General features: G+C 34.6%; 1 protein-coding gene across 9 annotated transcripts in view; it reads left to right on the top strand.

The window, feature by feature from the left end:
- Positions 1-13,046, top strand: part of LOC118266905 (kinase D-interacting substrate of 220 kDa B) — a 62,876-nt gene that overhangs the window by 20,665 nt on the left and 29,165 nt on the right. For 6 of the 9 annotated variants that reach the window (XM_050703103.1, XM_050703097.1, XM_050703098.1 and 3 more), the window contains exons 2-3: positions 8,262-8,399; positions 10,244-10,441. In XM_050703103.1, the coding sequence (XP_050559060.1) occupies positions 8,283-8,399; positions 10,244-10,441 (315 nt within the window). In that variant the 5' untranslated portion in view covers positions 8,262-8,282. Of the gene's footprint in view, positions 1-2,876; positions 3,403-7,442; positions 7,583-8,261; positions 8,400-10,243; positions 10,442-13,046 lie in introns of those variants that run through there. The other 3 variants (XM_050703096.1, XM_035580533.2, XM_050703102.1) reach the window with 2 other exon arrangements.

The raw sequence follows: 13,046 nt of genomic DNA, 5'->3' as shown, positions 1-13,046 counted from the left end.
GTGTGTGTGTATATATGTGAGTGAGTGATTGTGTATCTGTGTGAGTTAATATCATTAATTTATATCTTATGAAAGAGGTTTTAGCATGCGCTCAGTCGTCTCGTAGTCCAGCTTATTTAGCCATGCGCTAACCTTTTTTTTCAGTCTAGTTTTGGTGAGTGAATTAATCATTAGTTCCTTATTTATTTTATTATATAGGTGTGGGCCTAAAAAGGTAAAGAAATTTTGGGTGAAGCTAAACTGTTTTCGTTCTATTGGACAGATGGTGGTAAATCTTCTTTTGTTATTGGAAACTGCAGCATTTAATGATAGTTGGGAGTGCATTTTTAGAACGGTGTACAGTATGAAAAGCTGGCGAACTGTCAGAACATCGAACTGCTGGTAGAGATCATAAGATGGGTGACGAAAGGGTAGAAATAAACTTACTTTGAGAATAGCCCTCTGGGCACGTTCTAACTTAAGTAAGTGAGATTTGGCTGCACCGCCCCATGACGTTATGCAGTAGGTAAAAACAGATTGACATAAGGCATAATATACGGTTTTAATTAGTTTGATATCTGCTACATGTCGAAGGTTCTTAAAGATAAATATTAATTTGCGTGTTCTATTTGTTAGTGCTTCAATGTGTAGCTGAAAATCGAGTTTGTCATCGATAATAACTCCCAAGTATTTAATGCTGCTTGTTCTTTTTAGTGCAGTGCAGTGGCATGTACCTGTAGTAGATATGTTGCAAGTGTGTGCTGTTAAATGCAGGTTATTGTGGTCAAATGATCTTTTGCTATAGGTCATGTACATTGTTTTGTTAACATTTAGCGTGAGGAGGTTTTTACCGAGCCACCGGGTTACCTCATCTAGTCCCTTCTGAGCTCATCTAAACGTTTCTTCCCAGGTGTCACTCTGAAATAGTAGGGCAGTATCATCGGCAAAGGATATGATTTTCCCATTTACTAATTCAGTCTGACATAGGTCATTTATATGGACGAGAAACAGTGACGGACCAAGGATACTACCCTGTGGGACGCCACACTCAATTGGTAATTCATCACTTACCCAGTTTTCGACTTTAACCACCTGAGTTCTCTCATGCAAGTAGTCCTCGAATAACTTCAGTGGTAATCCTCTTACACCAAGGTGATCAAGCTTTTTTATCAGAATGGGAATAGATACTGTATCAAATGCCTTTGCTAAGTCTAGAAACACTGCTATTGTCTTATTCTTTTTATCTAAATTTGACACAATATAATCTGTTACCTGATGTACTGCATCAGATGTAGACCTTTTAGCACGAAAACCAAACTGAAACTGAGATAGTAGATTATTTTTTTCCAGAAATGTTACAAGTCTATTATTCATCAGCCTTTCAATAATTTTGGACATGGTTGGTAGAATTGATATAGGTCTATAGTTGTTGACACAGCATCTATCCCCGTTCTTGAATACTGGAGTAACTCTAGCCTTTTTAAAGGCTCTTGGAAAGACACCCGTTTCAAAGGACTTATTGCAAATGAAAGTTAGTGGTTCAGCGAGAATGTTTACATATCTCTTCAATAGACTACCTGATATGTTATCGAGTCCTACCGCACAGTCATTTTTTAGATTTAGTATCAGTGATTTAATTTCGTCTTCGTCTGTGGGTAATAGCACTAATGATTGGGTCAAGCAATTTGTATCACTGAGGTCAGCCTGGAAACTAGGATTATTTTGTTTACACTTTTCTACTAGAGTTTTACCTATTGTAACAAAAAATGAGTTTACCTCGTTAACAGATTTGATAGGGTCTTGAGATGAGATTAACTGAGTGGGTTGTTCATTATTTTTTTTAGTATATGTTATGTCTTTGATAACTTCCCATAGCTTTTTATTATTTTTACCTGCTTTGTTTATTCTATCTTTTTCATATGTATTTTTTACTTTCTTTAGAATATTATTACAGAAGGTTCTATATCTTTTATATGTTAGCTGCACGGTGTCATCGTTAGGGTTTCTCTTTGCTTTTTTGTAGAGGTTATCGCGGTTTCTCATACACCTTAGAAGACCAGGAGTAATCCATGGCTTCAAGATATGTTTACGCCTAGTGGTGGTAACTGTCCTGGTATTTTGATCAACTGCGTGGTTGAGAGTGGATATCAAGTAGTCTGTGGCTTGGTTGACATCAGACATCTCATACATTGGGGAGAGGTCGATACTTTTGATAGTGTTATCGAGACCATCTATATTTATTCGCTTGTGTTGGTGTTTCGGTTGCCTATTGTTTATTCTAGTTTTTATAAAAAGTATTACACACTCATGATCTGTAATAGATGAATGAGAAATATAGCAATGAGCGGTTTGTTTGGTTTTTAGAAGTATATGGTCTAAACAAGCACGGCCATGTGTAGGAATATTATGCCCTGGCAATAGTCATTATAAAGTTCCTAGAAGTGTTCTAAAAGCTTTTGCAATTTATAATACTTGAGGTAAGTAGGAAACTTTGAAAGAACTTTCGCGATACTAAACTTTTGTAATCTTCGTTTTACAATACTTTACTTGTCACCTCAGAATGAAGGTGTCAAACTTCAGACCACAGTTAATATTTCAAAGGCTGAAAAAAAAACAAGAAAGTTACAGCTTTCTTTAATTTCAATAAATATGTACATGAAAAACATTTAGAAAAAAAATAAGTTTTCAAATGTTTACACTGCAAAACTAGACAGAAACTCCGGTAATTACGAATTCGCAGCAACTTTTTTCTACCGCACTGACAGACTAGTTCATTCATAGCCGCCCTCCGCCCGCCCATCTCGCCGCGGCGCGCTCTAAATAGTAACCGCCCAGTACGAGACGTGTCACGATGTTCGTAGAGCGTCTCGATCACCACATTCACAAATCTCTCACAGGAGCCGAGCGGTTCGCGCGTTTTATTATGCGGAGAGACAAAACAACATGTCGCTCCACCCGCACCTCCCCGACGCGTCTACGAGTGGAGACAACGAATTCGTTCACATACGATGTCTCATTGCGAATATACACAAACAGAAGAATGTGTCAAGGCCGCCCTCTACCACTCCATCACTGGAGATGGTATTGGAATCTCCGACATCCTCGGACACTGAGCAGAGTGTTACGGAATCCGAAAGATCAGAAGCTGTGTTGGGTGATGAATTGATGCGGACACCACCACCACGCGCTAAGAGCAACAGTATTGCAGGCTCTATGCTGGCTCCACCCAAGGTGCACAAACGTCGGAGACCATCGTTCCTGCACCTGCAGCTGGGACCGAACGAGCACGAGGGGCCGCACTCGGCGAGCGCGCACCTCAACGTGCCCCGGTTCACCGTGACGGCGCCTCCAGGGGAGCAGCAGCGCCGGTTCAGCCATGGATTTGCCTTCCACGGTTTCGCACTACGGAGACATTCTAACACGGTCTGCCCAATGATGACAAGTAGAGTAACAAGTGTTGTGATAACTACTGTTTTGTTGCTAAATATGATTGTTTACGTCGTAATTGTGTACAGTGCAACATTTTATGAAGTAATGCAACGTGTGAATGGTATGTGCGCTTTACTTTTTGGCAAGTTACATGCATGGCACTCTATGTTAAATAAAACCAAAAACGTTTCATTACGTAGGTATTTTTATTATTGAGCCGTCATTTAATCGATATTGATCCAAATATATTATTGTACAAAGAGATTTAGGTTTACTAAGATAAATCAATGTGAATTAAAATATTACTGCATGACACTAGTCAAAGGTAAAATCCCCATTGATTCTGAAAATGGCCGAATTTAGTCAATTAACATTATTAAAATAATTTACGATATATTTTTTTTTCATCGTCTAAAATTAATTCTTAAATCCTTATAAGGATTATTATGTTAACTGTAATAAAAAAAACTACATAGTATCAATATTATTACCAATTTTTGAAAAATGCAACAAACATCATCTAAACTCTAAACACCAGAAATAAGCCGCAGTATTACAATATCTTCATAGGAAATGATGTAGTATGAGAATAATTAACAACACGTAATAAAACACATAATAAACATTGAACATTGTTATCATTTTCCATGAAACAACTACTTCTTCAGATTTTGCACAAGTTGTTGACAAACCAGGCTCGTGTAAGTACGTAGTTTATTTATTAGTTATTGTTATATTGGGCTACCTTGTGCTATCACATCCCAACTAGCACTTAAGAGTTAAAATAAGCTATATAGAACCTGTATAGAGACTATAGCCAAAGTTAATAGTGTTAATGCAGTCCTGTAGTAGTGAGTTACAGCATTCTCTAACACACTTGTAACCTCAAAAGAGGCCCACGATTTTACAGGCAAGAGTAATATAAAGTGTATAGAATGGTGTTATACTAGCAGCAGTGTGCCTGCAATTAAGAGTCGAATATAGTCAATAACATACATAAGAGTGTTATTATGGTTATTTAAAACAGTTAGTTGACACCTTGGGTTATAAAAAGGATTTATAATGCTTTCAGATAAAGCTGTCACTGCTTTATTGATACTTTGTTAACTCCAGTGTATAGTTTTTAGTGTACGACACTAAGAAGAACGTTAAATTTTAATAGGTTAAATACTTATCCACGGAAAGTTTAGATATCGAAATATTATGGTGTCCATTTTATTAAGTATACCTAAATATAAATTTTATTTAAAATTACGTCTGCGTCTTTTGTGTATTGTGAATTATTCCTGCCCTTGCGAATTTACGGTAAGTGTATACCATATTTCTCATCTCATTTTTCACGCGCCTGGGATTTATCAACTATTTTAAATAAATGTGACAAAGAATAATAAAAATTGCTTTAATTTTTTTAACCGAACATGATAAAGTATGTGAGATTCGTAAGTATTGAAATGTATTATGAGAGTATCATTCATTTTACCACCTTTAAAATATATGTTACGGTAAATCTGATTAATTGAAAATTATTAATAATTTTACTAAATTATTAATAATAATCACACGTTTTGGTAAATGTGAATAATCGATCGAAATTTATTACTTTTAGTAGTAATTATTAATAATTCACGACACATATTGGTGAAAGTAATAAAATAAATATAAACCCAATGTTTTTTGATCAGCCGGTATTTATTTATAATATTAAACACAGTCTTACGATTATATTAATTAGAAATCACACAAACAAGGTTACTTGTACTTGCTTTAAAACGAAAGGACAACAAATTCACTCATTCTGAACTATGAAAACTATACCCTAAGTTTTGTAATTTAAAGATTTCAGCATGAGTACCTAGGTACACAAATAGTGCTAAAATTAGAAAATAATAAGTAGCTTAAATCGAAAAGTTGCAGAATGCGGACTACCTGATTTACCTTTAGCTGATTTACCGGGGCTCCGGCTCGAAAAGCAGAAGTAGGAACGGGATGGTTTTTAGTCAGTAAAATTCTGACACACCCTCTCGCCTCGCCAAAAAGGGCACATTTATCACAAAATTAAATATAAAATTCTTTTAAAAATTTAATCTACCATCAAACTTATGCAAGAAAGTCTTTCGTGATACATAAAATTATAACAAAAATAAAATTAAACAATTATTGTTTCATTAACAAAATCAACACGAATCCTAAATCATCAACAATCATATTTGGTTTGCCTGTAAATCTTCTGTAGCACCTATAAATGTAACAAATTAAAATTTTAAAAGTGTTATCATAGAATTCAACAAATATTTCTTGTGCAAGCACAATATATTGCCGTTTAAATTGAAATAAAAATAACATCTTGGCCACTTATTACATTTATCACTACTAGGGTAAAATTATTAATAATAACCGACAAATGTGATTAATTTATCACTTTTACCTCGAGTTTCGGTAATTATTAATAATCATAGATAATTATTAATAATTTTCAATTATTCACTATTACCGTAACATATATATTATTTAGTATTTGGATGATAAATTTTGTATATACCTATTTGTTTGTAATGTTATGTTTACAAAAAAAATGGCGAGCCCGCTTTAATGTTAAAATACTCTATTAACTCATTTATAGCACTCGTTGCGACACAATATCTGTAGTCAAGAATAATGTGCAGGCTTTGGTAGATATACCAGTGTAACAATACTCTTAGTCAATGAGATTTATTAGAATTAAGACATTATTAGTAGCTATAACGTACAAACCACATTAGGGTTCTTTGACAAATTATTGAAAACCATTTAAATATAAAAGGAATAAGCAATTTCCAGCTTTACTATGTAGATTGTTATTTCGAAAATGCTATGTTGCAAAACATTACTAAACAATCACTCCAACCTTTGACAAGGTCAATTACACACTATAAATATTTTTCTTCTAGTGTCTTCTCTTTTACATCCATTGAAAACAGCTTGAGTTTGTTTGTTGCTGATGCAATTAAGAATCTATGTATCGTATTACCGATTTACGAGTATTATTATTCATTTGATGAAATTTTTATTTCAGATTGAAGGGAATAAAAATAAATTATTTACTGTTCCATCGGGATGGGAGATCGATAATATTCTAAGATACCCTAACAAGGCTCCATCGAAGTACATTAAAGATGAAAATTCAAAACCTACGCCTGAGTGGGAGATTATGAAATGTACAGTAAAACGGATAAATATTTCAAGCTACGAGGCGGGTGATAAACAAATTTCTGAAATGATGAAATACAGCGATACGGATGAAACCGATGATGATAATCGACTACAGCCACGACGTCCACATTTCAGTTTCCTCAATATGTTGCTCAACGGAACCCTGTTGTGTGCAGCTCACTCTTTCTTGAGCAAACCATGAAAATTATTCATTATATCTTGATTATGTGACAAATCATGTGTATTTTTTATGAAATCATCGGTATTTCTACCAACAGAACCCTGTCGAATATAGCTTATAGTGTTCATAACGCCCTACAACAGTTTTTAATAAAACTGGTATGACACCATAACCCTTAAGCAAGGCTAAAAAGAGTTATTAGATACTTTAAATATTTCGTGTAACTACATTCTCCAATAACTCTACCATAGAACCAATTGCTGCACTTATAGTCGATATAGAACCTATACACGTACAAGACACTTCTTTGTGATAAATAAATAACAATAGAAATTAATAGGTGTCAGTGAACACCGTTGTAAAACTTGAAGTGCTACCGACAGAGTAAAGCTTTAATATTTTAAGAATATTAGTTTCCAATACCACTATTCGGAGTTTTAAAGTTGTTCTGCATCGTTTACTAAAGTTATAGTATCACTGTTGGTGTTTAATTTATTTCTTATCTCTTCTAATAGATTAAAATCTACTACTGAAAGCCTTCTAAGCCCGTAATACCTCTTGAAGTTACTTAATTACCTGTAACCAACGCTTAAATGTTAGTTGGGATGTTATCACTATATCTATAAAATTGTGTTCATTATAAGTCGCGAACTGTGCCGAGTAAACGTTTACTTGTTCTTGTGCGTTTTTCGTTAAAACATCGTTCATTACGTATATAATAATTATAGATATTAAGTTTTAAAAAATTTAACTGTATTTCCAACAGCACCAATGTTGCGTTTTATTAATTCACAGCCAAGTGAGGTATATATTTTTTTCTTGTTTTTAAGATGCATAATAAAATGTTTTTATGTTACTATTATAATATTTTTTACTAATGTTTTTGAACCTGACTGTTAGTGAGTAAATATTTTGGTCTTCCATCATCCGTTTGTGATACGTTTGCCTGCAGTATGATGTGCATTTTTTGACGATAATAATAATTAACCCGTTTGTTTGTGTGTGCGATACTAATCATAGGAATTGTGCTCGTTTAAGATGCCTAACTTGGCCTCGTGATGAGACCGGTTCCTTTTGCCTGTCACTTTCTTTGAGCTATTGAAAAAGATCTCAAATGTGAGAGTTTCAATCATGCATTCTAAGTTCCGTACACGCTCCTATTTATTACTATAAGTACATATGTGTTTATGAATTTGAAATTGAATTTGTTAGACTTATCCTCATTAATTTTCACTCTAAGTTTTTAACGTCTACTGTTTTTCTAGTGTAATTATTGATCAAAAGCGAGTTAATAGTCTTTAATTTTGTTTTTAAACTATCGCATCCGCTTGTCATAAGTGTTCAAGATCGTTAATCTCCGATGCGGTATTCTAAAAAAACCGTATTAGATCTGACAGATAGACATGAGGCCAGTCTGTTCCTGATATAAAAGTATTTGAAAGTATAGAGATGTGGTGCTTATGGTCTATTGTTTTGTGTCCAGAGCCTGCACCGCAGCGAGTCGATGGTATCACTGGCTTGCTTCCGGACGCTCTCGCAGCTCGTCAACAGCGACAACCTGGCAGAACTGCAACAGTACATCGCCAACAACAAGAATGTTTGCATCGACGACAAAGATGAGGTAAGTTATATTTCCCTAAATAATTTTAAGTTCCTAACATTTTATCTGGATCTGGAAGGCATTAGGTCTACATTCAGCAATGAACGTCTTATGTCTAACATAATGATGATGAGTAAAATTGACTTGGAATCTTAACCTACCTGGTAAAAAGGAGTTTAACCTTTTATAACCTTCAAGAAAAGAGCGTATTCCTTTTTAAAAATTCGGCAACACACCTGTGCTATGTCTCCTCTGGGCTTGCCGGTGTCCATAGGCGGTGCTGATCGCTTACCATCAGGTGATCCATCTGTTCGTTTGCCCCCATAAAGAAAGTACACATCCGCCTAATCTTTCAAAGATGAGAAAATACATGATTCTATGGTTGAAGAGATCTTAGCGGGTGATTTAATGCAGTATTTTGAGGACTACAATTTAACAGACGTTAGCTACCTGCCCTAACAATCATTCTAATTGTAGAAGTGACAGTTTTAGGACAATGAATGTAGCATATGTACGAGCACGGCTGTCGTTTGACGCTTTATTTAGACGACTACTAAATAATAATTACATAACTTCTATGGACTAAGGAACTTTATTAATTCATGATCACTATTAAAAACGTAACTTTACAGCACTTGGCTTTTAGTTTTCTGTCTTATCTCTAAAAATTACTGGTAAAATCAAATCCCGATTAAAATTACTAATATTCAAGTAATCGATTTTTAGAATTTTATAATGAAACTCTATGAATCATATTTTACTCAGAATGATAGAAATCGCAGCCGGTTAATTTTGTGTAAATACTAGTCTGTGTTTATTTACTCCCATTTAGCCTAAAGTGTTACCTCATTTTTCACTAAACCATATTTATAGTCTATCTGTGTTTCTACTTTCTTAATAATGGACGTTTCTGAATGATCTAAAAATATATCCCTGAAACGGGCATTTTTCAAGAGATATGCATTCTATTTTGAGGTCATGCAATTAGTGAGAAATTGTACTAGCTCAGAATTTAATCTTATCTCTAAATTATGCGCAACTTGTTGAATCACTAGAGTAATAAATATTTTTAAATAGATTCTTAGAATTTTTACCTATCGATTACAGCATGTTGGAATAAAAATAATTGCTTTAATTGGAATAAAGCTTATTGGGATTTACCGTATACATTACAGTGTAAAGGACTACCCTTTAAAATAATTATAAACAGTTTAAAAGACCATTGCACTCGGACTGACGCTTAAAATAACAAGCCATTAACTTTCATTGACTAGTATTAATTGGAGCCATTACATACAAATATGACACCTATATACGTAGGTATTACGATTTTGTTTACATGTACTAAAATATGATGGTCAATTAAAATTTAATGTGTGCCTGTTTTTCAATAACATCTGTACGAATGGCTGACAGTATCCTTTAACGACCAGAGAAACTGTTTGCCTAACTGTGTTATTGATATTTAAACAGTTTTAGTTTCACTGTAAATCTATGTTAAGTGTAAAAAAATGGAATGACATGTTTAAAGCCATTGACCTGACCTAATGACAAAGTAGTTTAGTGATTTACTTACTAGATAAGTGCTATGTACCTATCCAAAGTCAATGTTAAGACATAGCTAGGTTCTGTCTTTAGTATTATATTTCTGGAAAATATTGTACCTGTATGTAGGTACAATATTAACGGTTCTGTTTCCTTTTGGTAAATTCCCGAAGGACCCAAAACGCTATTTGTAATTAATCTTTTACAAAAGCTCATGGGAGGCATTTATTCATCACCCTCTCGTGATCATTTGCCCCTATAAAAATCGTATCTCAACTTAATTGAAAAGAAAATGGTATTAATATAATTAAATGTTACAGAATGGCACAACAGCCCTCATGTGTGCGAGCGAGAATGGGAGACTGGCAGCGGTGCGGATGTTGCTTGGAGCCGGCGCGGATGCCACGGCTGCGGATGCAGACGGATGGACACCACTGGCGTTTGCGGCCCGTGGGGGACATCTGGCCATTGCTAAGGAACTGCTAGACGCCGGAGCTATTGTCGATTCTAGGGACTGTGTGAGTATCCATTCATCATATTAAAACTTTTAAAGTGATGATGAAGTTAAATCTAATTTTATCTGACTTATGTATAAATGTTGATATGATTAATATGTAGAATTTTAAAGGGAAAATTACTGAAATGCAATTCATGAAAAAAATACCCCATAGGGCTTTATATTTAGCTAAACACTTGTTTGTTACATTTTACTCTTACTACGACATAGTATAAAAATAGGATAGGTTTGCAACAAAAATAGATTTTAACTTCACAATATTCTCAAAACAACCTGAATACGTAAAGATCAACATTTTCCCTCCAACCACAGTATAATAAAACCAACAAAAACGCTTCTCTGTATTCCGAGTAATCGAGATGAAAGAAGTCTTACAAAATTCTCGAGATCAGTAGAACTGATTGTGGAAATGAAATATTGCGAAATAAAAGCAATTTAGCTGTAACGTACTATCGTCTGTGTTGTCTACGCTGGACAGATGTTTCTTATACTTTGCACAGTCTGCACTGTCAACATGGCACTGGTTCAAAATGACTCATTAATGGACACAGAATATGCTGCAATTAGTCGGGGGTTCTCTTTTTTCTTCTACGGAGACTAGTTCTGACGTCATAGTGATTTTGACAGTTGTTTATATTGTGTCTGTCAGGAATATTTTACATGTCTTCATGATATCAGTTAAATAGTGTAAATACAGAATGTAATTTGTAATGGACTGTGTGTTGATTTTAGTAATGTATTCATTACATAGTCTTGTTCCACTAATTAATTAAGTGGTGAAAAAATTCAGGTCTAATGGTATGTGACTTTTATAATATGTTACATACTATGCATCTTGAACTGCACATGCACAATTAACCCAAATAATTATGATAGAGCAATGACCAAAATGTATTCTGGACTGTGTACTCAAAATTAGTATATTTATACTTGACGTGGATCTCTGCCAAGATGTCACTGACATGCAAGCACATTCTAAAATCTGGCTAAAATAATTATAATGCGTTCGTCCATCCAGAGCCGATAATTTCATAAACTATTTCAGCCAAGTCCAGCACATTAGGTGCATATCCACTGTTCTAATGTAAACAGTGCGAATTATATTCTCTTACATTTTCCAATGTGAAATAAAAATAGTAACCACCTCGTACACTCAAACAAAACAATATCTAGGTATATCGCATGTTTTTCCCGAATCCCCCAAGGAGTTAGATAGCTAAGTAAACTAGGTGTATAATGCAAATAACGTTAGTTACGTCACCTGTTCTACAAATTGGTGGCGTTGCTACCTAGTACCAAGTTCTTTTGAAATAGACAAGTACATAGTAGAATAGAACTTTTCCTCATCTAGGAATTAATCCAGGCACTTGAACATCTTTGTATTAAATGATAACCATCCTCACAGTTTAAAAGGTTTTGGTTCATCAAAAAGTGCTGCTGCTCAGTCTCTTTCAAAAATGTAGTCCTATAGTTGAGTCTTATGATACCCCGCAGAAAAAATAGAAATGTTGATAAATCAAACATACAAGCTCACATACATTTGACACTCAGACCCAAAACAAAAATTTATGGATCACAGAAAGAGTTGCTACGTGCGGAAATCGAACCCACTACACGCTGGAAGGGAGGCTTTATTCAACAGCGAACATCGTCCGACTGGTGATGATGACAAGCTACGCGGCAGCCGCTTATCTAGCCAGCGCGGCAGTAAAATATTAAAAGTTTATAATCATTATTAAGAAGCATTCACTATATCTCTGAGCTATAACAATATAGATTACTTTTTACGTAACAGGAATGTTTTGTTTACACTATAAAGACGGCGGCAATTCAATAAAAATGTTTTGAAGTGACAGTGCAAATACCCAAGTAGCACAAAACTGCATTATAAGATGTCACACGAGGTAACTTCGGTTACTTTAGCACTTATCAAGAGTTATTACAGTACACTCGACCTGCAATAGGTGAAAAGTGAGCTTCCACCTGAATAAGAACGTTATTACGCGTCACGGAGACCACGCTGCAATGCTTGCAGCGTTAATATAGGTAACAAGTTCAGTATTATACAGCTTTAAGCAATTTGAAGTACTTTTGTGGACTTTAACTAAGCTACATTCTGAATTGAAGACCACAACTGAACTCTTAGACGACTTGCATTTTAAGAAAGATCACGTGAGCTATTATGATGTAATCAGTTATTCTGTGGCTTCAAATAACAAGGATATAATGCCTTTTGCTGCACACAGTGGAACTTGTGTAATGTTAATCAGCTTCTTACACGCAATCGTATAATAGCTCTTATAAAGCCTACATGATCACTATGGGTTACCCACTATCAAGCTTTACATGAATCTGTAGCTGACTTGTGTAACACAAGAACCACTCGTAACAGCTCGTCACTGATTCATGTACCATGAGTGAACACTTCAACAGCTCATGCCGTTTAATTTTAATTAATACGGTACACATTGCTTGTCTGCCATTTTTTAGATTCTAAACTATGTATAAATAATAAATAACAATTGGTTTTTGTTTAGTTAACGAAAATTTCAAAAGAATTTGAATAGAAAGTGTAATGATTTAATTTTACAGCTTATTTTTAAAAT

This window comes from Spodoptera frugiperda, chromosome 23 (assembly GCF_023101765.2).
Source record: "Spodoptera frugiperda isolate SF20-4 chromosome 23, AGI-APGP_CSIRO_Sfru_2.0, whole genome shotgun sequence".
In the NCBI taxonomy this organism is placed as follows: domain Eukaryota; kingdom Metazoa; phylum Arthropoda; class Insecta; order Lepidoptera; family Noctuidae; genus Spodoptera; species Spodoptera frugiperda.
The sequence above is the reverse complement of the archived record's forward strand: the minus strand, read 5'-3'. Positions and strand labels throughout refer to the sequence as shown.